Source organism: Ostrinia nubilalis, chromosome 30 (assembly GCF_963855985.1).
Source record: "Ostrinia nubilalis chromosome 30, ilOstNubi1.1, whole genome shotgun sequence".
NCBI classification, from domain to species: Eukaryota; Metazoa; Arthropoda; class Insecta; order Lepidoptera; family Crambidae; genus Ostrinia; species Ostrinia nubilalis.
Genome location: NC_087117.1, coordinates 6,559,311 through 6,571,756, shown reverse-complemented (window position 1 = coordinate 6,571,756; position 12,446 = coordinate 6,559,311). Strand labels below are relative to the sequence as shown.

Below are 12,446 nucleotides of genomic sequence, written 5' to 3'. Positions count from 1 at the left end.
ACCCACCCTCTTACAGTCTTCGGTAACCAATTTCTCACTTGCAGGCCCGGGTACCTGCAAGCGCCGGGTGCTAACCGGTTCGCAAGGCAAAAAATTCTCATTATTAGTACTCATTCTCATTTTTAGTAGTTGGGAGAATAGTGCAGTGCTTTCCCAAGGCACTACACATCAGGATATCGGGGTGACGCCCTAGCCTTTGATGAACCAACATCTTTCCACAAGGCAGCGGTTACTTTAATTTCGGAGTATGTATCTCCTAGACCAATTGCCGTTCCAGGGCTAACGAGGTAGGTCTCCCCGGGTCAGAGCTTTGATTTGAGTGGCGGCTCCTGCTCGCCACTGTCATCCTCCGTCATTGGGTTTAGTGCCTTTTTATAGAAAAATCCTCGCCACGAGTATTTCCCAGCACCCCTCGAGATAGATCGCCCAATTGTCCGCGACTGCCAAAGCAGCTAGCCTCCATATCTGGAGACCGATTCGCTATCCGCAACCTGCGACGCGGCGGGTGGCATAGGGCCATGCCCCTGGGAATTTTCCCCAGAACCCACATCGTATTTACTACATCGTATTTAATTAAAATATAATCAATACACTCAGATTTTACTATATATTTCAAGACAAGGTAGTTATTTTTTTTTATTATATTGCTAATAAAATACAAATATTTTTTCAAAAATATTCTGCATAATGTAGTATGCGTAATATGGATAACCTTGAAGTGTCATACGGATCATCTTACGTGAAAAAGACTATAGTAGGGATTTGTTATTACACTAATTACTAATACTCCCGTCAGCCCCTCGTATTAAGCTAAATAATATGCTTGTATCTTGAGCTCACCACAATAGTCGAGCGGCGGCGGGGACCGAACCCGCGTTTCCCGGATCACGAGTCGGCCAGTCCGACCCCATCACCGTTCGGCTATCGTGGCTTCAAGGGTGTGCGCAAATACAATACCTCTCGTATACTTCATTGAAATACGACCTAAAAAGTAGTACAAATTCCCTCACCACTTCCTCCTTATGCGGCGGCGGCATGTGCGGCGGTGCCTCGCCGGTTAATTCCGGCGGCACGCCCAGCTGCGGCGGCAGACCGCCGCCCGCCGGCAATTGCGTGGCCGCGCCTACACAGGAAAATATAGGTCAGACATAAAAAAATAGAATAAGGCTTTATTCGTCGGCCGTTTGGTGTAGTGTTTGGCGCACAGTACAAACAATTGTGTGCATGAACATATTTGTTTGTATTGGGCTGGGTGTTTTCTATGTATAATAAGTATGTATTTACAAAAAAAAGTATTTAAGTATGTTTATATCCGTTGTCTAGTACCCATAGTACAAGCTTTGCTTAGTTTGGGACTAGAAGCGCAGTGTAAAATGTCCAAGGATATTTATTTATATTTTATTGACACAGTAAGCACATAAAATATAAACCTAAACAACAAAAAACATTTTTTATGCATGACAAGGCAGGTATTTGACCGCAATCGCACCTGGTGTTACGTGAGATGCAGTCTAGGATGGTACATATCTGCCCTGTAAATGCCTATTTACTCTCGCCTTGAAAAAGCCCGGACTATAGTGTTCAGGAAAGACAGCAATTACTGAAGAGATTTCACACAGCCCATTTTGAAATAATAAATGGGAGCTAGAGCCGACAAGAAGAAGCACAAGAAAGAAAAATAGTGGGCATGGGACACTAATGGTACTCGTAGTGACTTGTGGGAAGTTGTGGGCGTGAGACACTGCCCATCCATTGCACCATCATGTCACCTGGAAGCTAGCTGTGAAACTATGAAGCTATGAAGCCAGTGGACGTGGAACACCTGCGGAATACTGGTGGGACACTGGGGAGCCTGACCAGAGCTGTCTCTAGGATAAAATATGTAGCGCCCCTGTGCAATTACTAACCTAGCTCCTCATATAACCGCGCATCCGTGGGCGACACACAACCTGTACTGTTCAAAATATCAGCTGGAGACCTGTGGGAGCTAGTGGTTTTGGAACACTGACGAGCACCATCAGTGTTACTTATGGACATGGGACACTAGTGGGCATGGGTCACAGCCGCCACCTGTAAAGAAACCTGTGACTAGCTGTTAGGCGTGGGACACTCACCAGGGGCGGTCTGAGCAGCGGGGGCCAACGACCCGGGGGGCCCGAGCGGCGGGGGCCAGGCGCCCCATCCGGGCCAGGCGCCCCATCCGGGCCAGCCTGGGATAGCCAGTTAAGCCGTATTGCTGTCCCGGCATAGCTGGTTAGTACACCATGTCACTAGTCTTGTGGGAGCTAGTGGTTTCTCTCATCGCTGCGTAGTACATCATGTCACCTAGAGCCACAGGTATCTATAATAGTGGCCGTGGAACTCTGATGGTGTTCGTAGCGAGACTTGTGGGACACTAGCAAATGAGGGACCCATGTTGCCTGCAGGAGACCTGTAGGAAGCTAGAGGAAATGGGACCCAGTGGTGGGTCGCGAGCGAACATTGAGTGGGCCCTGCCTGTAGAACATTTGAATAGTGACTGAGTTTCTTGCGCTGCTTCTTCTCAGCACTGGCCCATTTATTGTCCTGAAGCAGTGGTAGGGTTAATACTGGGAAGTGTAAAAGTGCTTTTTTTAAGCCTATTTACAGAAATAAATGAGTTTTACTGAGTTCTTTACCCTGCCTGTAGAACGACACACTACTCTACCGATCCAACCATTGGGGCAGCTGGCGAAATTTCCTGTAGGTGGGTCCCGAGTTTGGAAACTTGTATTATATGAGTCGTAGCCCAGACAACTTTGGGAACCACTGCTGTAGGGAGATCCTGTTGGACACTAGTGGGCATGGGTCACAGCCACCTGTAAAGAAACCTGTGACTAGCTGTTAGGCGTGGGACACTCACCAGGGGCGGTCTGGGCAGCGGGGGCCAACGACCCGGGGGGCCCTAGCGGCGGGGGCCAGGCGCCCCATCCAGGCCAGCCTGGGTAGCCGGGCTGGCCGTACTGCTGTCCCGGCATAGCTTGCGCTCCCATGGGCGGTTGTCCCATGGGCGGTTGTCCTGCCATGGCCGGTGGGCCTGCCATGGGTGGCTGTCCCATGGCCTGCTGGCTTGCCATGGCTGCGTAGTTCACCATACTGCCTGCGGGAGAGAGAAAGAGAATTAAATTAGTTAATGTTGTCTCGAATTTAAGATTTTAAACCTCTGCGTTCCATTTCGACTTAAATAGAAAGACACGGGTCTTAAGCCTTAACGCGACGTTTATTAATGAGTTACATATGTACTCACAGTTCGACGTTTCGGCTGCGATGCTGCAGCCGTGGTCACAAGCAGACTACATGTCGCGTTAAGACCCGTGTCTTTCTATTTAAGTTTTCTCGAATTTACGCAAGAGAAGCGGGCAAAACTAGTGACGATGTTACGAAGATTGAATTCCCTATCCGGAAAGTTCGGAACTTCCTATTGATTTTGCACGTGTATTTTAGATTCCGATTGCTACTCCTGTAACATTTACAAAATCAAAAATATTTATTCAGTTTAGACCACACACAGTTATACAGACAGGTCACATAGTACACCGAAATTTTCGTGCTTTTAAGCGATTTTTCCCTTAATGAGGATCATTTCGATTTTTAGCTGTGAATGCAGATTTATAGGGCTAAGAAATCCTTAATACAGTCCAAAAATTTTTGTTCTACGACAAAAATTGACGAAGTTATGGCCAAATTACTAAAAAAGTTCACTGACCGCCCGGCGCGGGGACGATGACGTCACTATATCCGATCCGAACGCTGCCGGCGTACTGCGAGGATAGAAAATATTTTTTTCTAGCCAAACTATCAGTTTTAGAGAAAAACTTGTAATGACATTTATTCATCAGAATAAAGTAAGCTATCGATAGGTAATTTTTAAAAATAGAAATTGTGAAAAATAACGCAAAAAATCCATACGCTCATACGATTCAATGGAACGCGGAGACGCGATTGGGGTCTCCGCGGTGGTATATTTGGCGATTTATTCAAATAAAGTGTTCATAAGTGTTGTTAGAGTCATATCTTCTTCCAAGTAAAATATAAAAATGTATAAGTATTAATTTATTTACTTGTAACAATAAGGTATAGCTGAGGCAGATACAGATACACTCTGCCTAGGCTACAAGACATTGCTATGAAGATCATTTCGATGTACACGCAATACCTACCTACCTATCTATTCGCCGTTCCCATGGGCGGGCTAGCTGCTGCAGGAAAGGACAGCTGCTCCCTCCTGGAAATCTATTTAATCTTAGTCTAGAAGCTGGGTATGACTCCCCCGCCCCCCTCCTCTCCCCAGGTCATAAGCTGGGCATGACTTCCCCCCCCCCCCCAGGCCCGACACTGGGTATGACTTGACCCCTCCCCCTCCCCCTCGGCCAGAAGCTGGGTAAGGCTTGCCCCTCCCCCCAGGCCATAAGCATAAGCTGGGTATGAGTCCCCCTCGACCAGAAGCTGGGTATTACATACCCCCCCCCCAGGCCAGAAACTGGGTATGACTTGACCACCCCCCCCCCCCTCCCCCCAGGCCAGAAGCTGGGTAAGGCTAGCCCCTCCCCCCAGCCCATAGAAACTGGTTATGACTTGACCCCCCCCCCCCCCCCCCAGGCCAGAAACTAGGTATGACTTGCCTCTCCCCCCCTCCCACCAAGGCCAGAAGCTGGGTAAGGCTTGCCCCTCCCCCCAGGCTATCAGCTGGGTATGACTTATCCCCTCCCCCCAGACCAGAATACCCAGTTATTAGCATCATATTATGTATTATTATGTTCAATACAAACAATCATTAAGTTACACTCACCCCAACCGCGTCTCCGCATTGCATCGAATCCTATGAAAATGTGGTTTTTGGACATAGCGATACTTATTTTTCACAATTTTTATTTTTAAAAATTACTGGTCGATAGGTTACTTTATTTTGATGAATAAATGTTATTAAAAGATTTTTTCTAAAACTGATAGATTAGCTGGAAAAAAATATTTTCCGTCCCAATAGTACGCCGGCTGCGCTCGATTCGGATATAGTGACGTCACGCGGCCTAGCGTACGTTGACTTTTAGCGGCAAAAACGGCCTATGTTTATTACTTAATATCTTCGTAAGTAATGGTCCGATTTGGATAATTCAAAAAGATATATCTTTCTTATGTCTTACAGATTAACGTAGATACTAGTTTTATTAAATTTTCTACAACAGTACTGATCCTCATTGATATTTATTGTCCATGGTGTATATCTTTTCTTAAAGGTTGTTAAATCTTTGTTTGTCACCTGTCTTCCACTTTGCAATGGAGGGAAGTCGAACCTTAACTTCGAACTCCTCCTATGTTCTCCTGATTAATTTCGTTGCGGGTCCAATGGCAGATTAATTTTCCCCCGAGACAAACTTGACCTTCACTGGTTGGGTTATTGGCGGTCAAGCTGTAGATCCTGGCTACACAGGAGTTGCAGCGGTGGGAACGAGAGGTGGGAATAATCCCGTTAGCCAACTTACCGGGCGGCATAGTACCGGGCGCCGCCTCCCCAGGAGGCATCTCATCCGCTTCGGCGGCGAGGACGCTGCTGGCTGCTTCCTTCTCCTTGGCCGCTAGAGCCGCGTCCACTGCGAGCAAATACACAATTAAATAAAGGTATAAACTTAATCCTCATCTCCCTTGATTCCGCCATAACCTTGACAGAAGTGAAATCCCAACTAATATTATAAATGCGAAAGTAACTCTGTCTGTCTGTCTGTTACGCTTTCCCGCTTAAACCTCGCAACCGATTTTGATGAAATTTGGCATAGAGATAGTTTGAGTCCCGGGAAAGAACATAGGATAGTTTTTATCCCGGTTTTTGAAACAGGGACGCGCGCGATAAAGTTTTTCTGTGACAGACAAAATTCCACGCGGGCGAAGCCGCGGGCGGAAAGCTAGTGTTTACATCAGTCTTTCCCAAAGTGGGCGATAACGCCCCCTTGTGGGCGCTGCAGACTTAAAGGGGGGCGGTAAGAGACCCAGAAAAAAAAATCGGGACGTTGTGTAGAGGCTTGGGAGGCGTCATCTACTAGGAGGACTCTTAGACACCGACTGAGCACTTGACACTCGATTACCTATTGGGGCGCTAAAAAGAATTTATTCTCAAAGTGGGCAGTAGACAAAATAAGTTTGGGAACCGCTGGTTTACATTATGGTGCGCCTAGTCTGGACGCACCATTACACTTATTTTGTATCGGCGAATCCTCGTGGCGCGGAAAATTGACCGAGACGAAGCGCGAGCCCGTACACCGAGGTATGGGCGACGCACGGAGAAAGTAACCGAGATGGTGTTGACACTATTACGTCTCGGTGTAGTTTACTTGCGCCATCATACAAAATAAGAAGCTGTTGAAACTATCGACCGACAAAAAGTCTGCAGTCAGTGCTCAATACACAACACGTGAGAATTTTTGTCTGACGTTTTGTGTATGGGTTACTCCGAAAAACCTTATCCGAAGTTTCGAATGTTACCATCCCCCCACGCAAAGCACAAATGCCAGCATGTGCAACGGTGACAGAGACCCGAAACAACGTAAATAGCGTTTAGGAGCCCTGCAAGCCTCAGTAATATACCAGACAAGCTGGCATAAACTTAAAATAATTTCAATTCAAGGTCTAATGCCCGTTTTCACCATCAATCCCTATTTTTTAAGTGACCCCTTTGAAAACTTAAATTTCTCTTATGAAAACGGGCATAAGTTCAAGTTCAAACGTAGAATAAAAAGAACAAAAGAGAGAAGATTGGTTCTTACGACAGCCGGTCCCTTAGTTGCGTCTTATGACATCCACGGGAAGAGTGGAGATCAAAGTCAAAATTCTTTATTTGTTTAGACTAATAAATAGTTCTTACAAATCGTCATTTTGCTCTTAAGGAGCCTCTACATGTCTCATAATCTTTATATGAACAGGTGAGATGCTGAGGTGGTTCTATAAAGCCCTATTCAATCAGAACCACATGGCTAAAATTAATTATGTCAAGCTCACCCTGCTCCTTAATCCATGGGGGCGGCTGGTTCATGAAGTTTGTGTTCATGACGCCATTCGGCATCATGTTCATGTTGGTATTGGCCATCTGGTTGGGATTCATCTGGGCGCCGGGGATTTGACCTGGGGACAAAAGTTTATATTAGGTTTCTATAGAGTTCAGCTGCCGGGCTAGGATGCGCGTTTTGATAAAAACTTATCGATGATTTTAGATCAGTGGTTCTTAACCGGTGGTCCGCGGACCACTGGTGGTCCCTGGAGGATTTCCAAGTGGTCCACGAAGACATCGTAATAAACAAGTGACGTGACGTGACGAGTCGCAACACAACGCAAACGGCGCACAGTGGGCAAGAAATCGACCTCCTCTTTCATAGGAATTTGAAAAAAAAAGTGGTCCCTGACAAGACAGAAATTTGAATATCTCAGAGAGAAGCTCTCCTGGTGCCGAGTCCACGAGGTCTTGCGACGCAAACCAGCGCAAGTGTCACTTAACTCATTCTACAGTTAGTAGCACTGAGACGTAGTGTCTTAAGTGTCACATAGCTCATTCTACAGGTATCATTTAGACGTAGAGCAGCCTAAGTGTCTCTTAGCTCGTTCTGCGGGTAGCACTTAGACGTAGAGTGTCTTAAGTGTCACTTAGCTCATTCTACAGATAGTAGCACTGAGACGTAGTATCGAGTCACTTAGCTCATTGTACAGGTGTCACTTAGAGTGTCTTAAGGGTCACTTACCTCGTTCCTCGGGTATCACTTGGACGTAGAGTGTCTTAAGTGTCACTTAGCTCGTTCTACGGGCACCACTGACACGTAGTGTCTTAAATGTAACTTAGCTCGTTCTACGGGTGTCACTTAGACGTAGAGTGTCTTAAGTGTCACTTAGCTCGTTCTACGGGTGTCACTTAGATGTAGAACAGCCTAAGTGTCACTTAGCTCCTAAAGAGTAATTTCACTTACCAGCCTGAACCATAGCTTGCGTCTCAGCCTAGTAATTGAGGTTTCAGACTGGAGCTCTCCTGGTGGCGCTTATTCCACACGCTTTCGCGCAACGTAGAACAGCCTAAGTGTCTCTTAGCTCCTCCTAAAGTATAAATGTCACTTACCAGCCTGCACCATAGCCTCCATCTCTGCCTGCGGGACGACCTTCAGCGCGGGCCCCTCTTGCGGCCGCGTCCAGGTGGTCTCGCGCGTCCGCGAGTGGTAGTAGTAAGACTTGCCGTCTTCGCTCTTGCTCTACAGAGTGGGGCTCTCTTGGGACCAGGTCTAACGTCGTAGTGTCTTAAGTGTCACATAGCCTACACTTGTACAGTAAGTGCCACTTACCAGCCTGCACCATAGCCTCCATCTCTGCCTGCGGGACGACCTTCAGCGCGGGCCCCTCTTGCGGCCGCGTCCAGGTGGTCTCGCGCGTCCGCGAGTGGTAGTAGTAAGACTTGCCGTCTTCGCTCTTGCTCTACAGAGTGGGGCTCTCTTGGGACCAGGTCTAACGTCGTAGTGTCTTAAGTGTCACATAGCCTACACTTCTACAGTAAGTGCCACTTACCAGCCTGCACCATAGCCTCCATCTCTGCCTGCGGGACGACCTTCAGCGCGGGCCCCTCTTGCGGCCGCGTCCAGGTGGTCTCGCGCGTCCGCGAGTGGTAGTAGTAAGACTTGCCGTCTTCGCTCTTGCTCTACAGAGTGGGGCCCTCTTGGGACCAGGTCTAACGTCGTAGGGTGTCTTAAGTGTCACTTAGTTGTACAGGTGTCACTTAGACGTAGTGTCTTATTAGTCACTTAGCTCGTTCTGCGGGTGTCACTTAGACATTGAGTGTTCTTAAGTGCCACTTAGTTGTACAGGTGTCACTTAGACGTAGAGTGTCTTAAGTGTCACTTAGCTCGTTTTGCAGTTATCACTTAGACGTAAAGTGTCTTAAGTGTCACTTAGCTCGTTCTACGGGTATCACTTGGACCTAGTGTCTTAAGTGTCACTTACCTCGTTGGACTTGGACGTAGTGTCTTAAGTGTCACTTAGCTCGTTTTGCAGTTATCACTTAGACGTAAAGTGTCTTAAGTGTCACTTAGCTCGTTCTACGGGTATCACTTGGACCTAGAGTCTTAAGTGTCACTTAGCTCGTTTTGCAGTTATCACTTAGACGTAAAGTGTCTTAAGTGTCACTTAGCTCGTTCTATGGGTGTCACTTAGACGTAGTGTCTTAAGTGTCACTTAGCTCGTTGTACAGGTACTATTTAGACGTAGTGTCTTAAGTGTCACTTAGCTCGTTCTACGGGTATCACTTAGACGTAGAGTGTCTTAAGTGTCACTTAGCTCATTGTAGAGGAACCACTTAGATGTAGTGTCTTAAGTGTCACTTAGAAGTTGAGTGTCGTAAGTGTCACATAGCCTACACTTCTACAGTAAGTGCCACTTACCAGCCTGCACCATAGCCTCCATCTCTGCCTGCGGGACGACCTTCAGCGCGGGCCCCTCTTGCGGCCGCGTCCAGGTGGTCTCGCGCGTCCGCGAGTGGTAGTAGTAAGACTTGCCGTCTTCGCTCTTGCTCTACAGAGTGGGGCTCTCTTGGGACCAGGTCTAACGTCGTAGGGTGTCTTAAGTGTCACTTAGCTCGTTCTACGGATGTGTCTTAAGTGTCACTTAGCTCGTTCTACAGTTAGCATCACTTAGACGTAATGTCTTAAGTGTCACTTAGCTTGTTCTACGGGCACCACTGACACGTACAGTGTCTTAAGTGTCTTTTAGCTCGTTCGAGATATATCACTTAGACGAAGAGTGTCTTAAGTGTCACTTAGCTCGTTCTAGGGTTATCACTTAGACGTAGAGTGTCTTAAGTCACTTAGCTCATTCTACGAGTATTAATTGGATGTTGAGTGTCTTAAGTGTCACTTAGCTCGTTCTGCAGGTATCACTTAGACGTAAAGTGTCTTAAGTGTCACTTAGTTCGTTCTACGGGTATCACTTGGACCTAGAGTGTCTTAAGTGTCACTTACCTCGTTGGACTTGGACGTAGTGTCTTAAGTGTCACTTACCTCGTTTTACGGGTATCACTTAAACGTAGTGTCTTAAGTGTCACATAGCCTACACTTGTACAGTAAGTGCCACTTACCAGCCTGCACCATAGCCTCCATCTCTGCCTGCGGGACGACCTTCAGCGCGGGCCCCTCTTGCGGCCGCGTCCAGGTGGTCTCGCGCGTCCGCGAGTGGTAGTAGTAAGACTTGCCGTCTTCGCTCTTGCTCTACAGAGTGGGGCTCTCTTGGGACCAGGTCTAACGTCGTAGTGTCTTAAGTGTCACATAGCCTACACTTCTACAGTAAGTGCCACTTACCAGCCTGCACCATAGCCTCCATCTCTGCCTGCGGGACGACCTTCAGCGCGGGCCCCTCTTGCGGCCGCGTCCAGGTGGTCTCGCGCGTCCGCGAGTGGTAGTAGTAAGACTTGCCGTCTTCGCTCTTGCTCTACAGAGTGGGGCTCTCTTGGGACCAGGTCTAACGTCGTAGTGTCTTAAGTGTCACATAGCCTACACTTCTACAGTAAGTGCCACTTACCAGCCTGCACCATAGCCTCCATCTCTGCCTGCGGGACGACCTTCAGCGCGGGCCCCTCTTGCGGCCGCGTCCAGGTGGTCTCGCGCGTCCGCGAGTGGTAGTAGTAAGACTTGCCGTCTTCGCTCTTGCTCTACAGAGTGGGGCTCTCTTGGGACCAGGTCTAACGTCGTAGTGTCGTAAGTGTCACATAGCCTACACTTGTACAGTAAGTGCCACTTACCAGCCTGCACCATAGCCTCCATCTCTGCCTGCGGGACGACCTTCAGCGCGGGCCCCTCTTGCGGCCGCGTCCAGGTGGTCTCGCGCGTCCGCGAGTGGTAGTAGTAAGACTTGCCGTCTTCGCTCTTGCTCTACAGAGTGGGGCTCTCTTGGGACCAGGTCTAACGTCGTAGTGTCTTAAGTGTCACATAGCCTACACTTCTACAGTAAGTGCCACTTACCAGCCTGCACCATAGCCTCCATCTCTGCCTGCGGGACGACCTTCAGCGCGGGCCCCTCTTGCGGCCGCGTCCAGGTGGTCTCGCGCGTCCGCGAGTGGTAGTAGTAAGACTTGCCGTCTTCGCTCTTGCTCTACAGAGTGGGGCTCTCTTGGGACCAGGTCTAACGTCGTAGTGTCTTAAGTGTCACATAGCCTACACTTGTACAGTAAGTGCCACTTACCAGCCTGCACCATAGCCTCCATCTCTGCCTGCGGGACGACCTTCAGCGCGGGCCCCTCTTGCGGCCGCGTCCAGGTGGTCTCGCGCGTCCGCGAGTGGTAGTAGTAAGACTTGCCGTCTTCGCTCTTGCTCTACAGAGTGGGGCTCTCTTGGGACCAGGTCTAACGTCGTAGTGTCTTAAGTGTCACATAGCCTACACTTCTACAGTAAGTGCCACTTACCAGCCTGCACCATAGCCTCCATCTCTGCCTGCGGGACGACCTTCAGCGCGGGCCCCTCTTGCGGCCGCGTCCAGGTGGTCTCGCGCGTCCGCGAGTGGTAGTAGTAAGACTTGCCGTCTTCGCTCTTGCTCTACAGAGTGGGGCTCTCTTGGGACCAGGTCTAACGTCGTAGGGTGTCTTAAGTGTCACTTAGCTCGTTCTGCGTGTATCACTGAGACGTAGTGTCTTAAGTGTCACTTAGCTCGTTCTACAGTTAGTAGCACTGAGACGTAGCAATAGTGTCTTAAGTGTCACTTAGCTCGTTCTGCAGGTATCACTTAGACGTAAAGTGTCTTAAGTGTCACTTAGCTCGTTCTACGGGTATCACTGAAACGTAGTGTCTAAGTGTCACTTACCTCGTTCTACGGGTATCACTTAGACGTAGTGTCTTAAGTGTCACTTAGCTTGTTCTACAGTTAGTAGCACTGAGACGTAGTGTCATGTCACTTAGCTCATTGTACAGGTGTCACTTAGTGTCTTAAGGGTCACTTAGCTCGTTGCACGGGTGTCATTTAGACGTAGAGTGTCTTAAGTGTCACTTAGCTCGTTCTACGGGTATCACTGAGACGTAGAGTGTCTTAAGTGTCACATAGCTCATTCTACAGGTATCTCTTAGACGTAGAGCAGCCTAAGTGTCTCTTAGCTCGTTCTGCGGGTGTCACTTAGACGTAGAGTGTCTTAAGTGTCACTTACCTCGTTCTACGGGTATCACTTGGACGTAGAGTGTCTTAAGTGTCACTTAGCTCGTCGTACATGTACCATTCAGACGGTGTGTGTCGTGTCACATAGCCTACACTTGTACAGTAAGTGCCACTTACCAGCCTGCACCATAGCCTCCATCTCTGCCTGCGGGACGACCTTCAGCGCGGGCCCCTCTTGCGGCCGCGTCCAGGTGGTCTCGCGCGTCCGCGAGTGGTAGTAGTAAGACTTGCCGTCTTCGCTCTTGCTCTACAGAGTGGGGCTCTCTTGGGACCAGGTC

The 12,446-nt window shown here is 48.6% G+C and overlaps 1 protein-coding gene across 1 annotated transcript in view; it reads right to left on the bottom strand.

Moving 5' to 3' along the window:
• Nucleotides 1–12,446, bottom strand: part of LOC135085952 (transcription elongation regulator 1-like) — a 96,030-nt gene that overhangs the window by 71,052 nt on the left and 12,532 nt on the right. The window contains exons 4-21 of the mRNA XM_063980736.1: nucleotides 12,290–12,415; nucleotides 11,433–11,558; nucleotides 11,213–11,338; nucleotides 10,993–11,118; nucleotides 10,773–10,898; nucleotides 10,553–10,678; nucleotides 10,333–10,458; nucleotides 10,109–10,238; nucleotides 9,993–10,015; nucleotides 9,421–9,546; nucleotides 8,552–8,677; nucleotides 8,332–8,457; nucleotides 8,108–8,237; nucleotides 7,006–7,128; nucleotides 5,499–5,606; nucleotides 2,882–3,118; nucleotides 2,115–2,210; nucleotides 1,011–1,123 (exon numbers count right to left, since the gene is read on the bottom strand). Coding sequence (XP_063836806.1) covers nucleotides 1,011–1,123; nucleotides 2,115–2,210; nucleotides 2,882–3,118; nucleotides 5,499–5,606; nucleotides 7,006–7,128; nucleotides 8,108–8,237; nucleotides 8,332–8,457; nucleotides 8,552–8,677; nucleotides 9,421–9,546; nucleotides 9,993–10,015; nucleotides 10,109–10,238; nucleotides 10,333–10,458; nucleotides 10,553–10,678; nucleotides 10,773–10,898; nucleotides 10,993–11,118; nucleotides 11,213–11,338; nucleotides 11,433–11,558; nucleotides 12,290–12,415 — 2,220 coding nt within the window. The remainder of the gene's footprint in view (nucleotides 1–1,010; nucleotides 1,124–2,114; nucleotides 2,211–2,881; nucleotides 3,119–5,498; nucleotides 5,607–7,005; nucleotides 7,129–8,107; nucleotides 8,238–8,331; nucleotides 8,458–8,551; nucleotides 8,678–9,420; nucleotides 9,547–9,992; nucleotides 10,016–10,108; nucleotides 10,239–10,332; nucleotides 10,459–10,552; nucleotides 10,679–10,772; nucleotides 10,899–10,992; nucleotides 11,119–11,212; nucleotides 11,339–11,432; nucleotides 11,559–12,289; nucleotides 12,416–12,446) is intronic.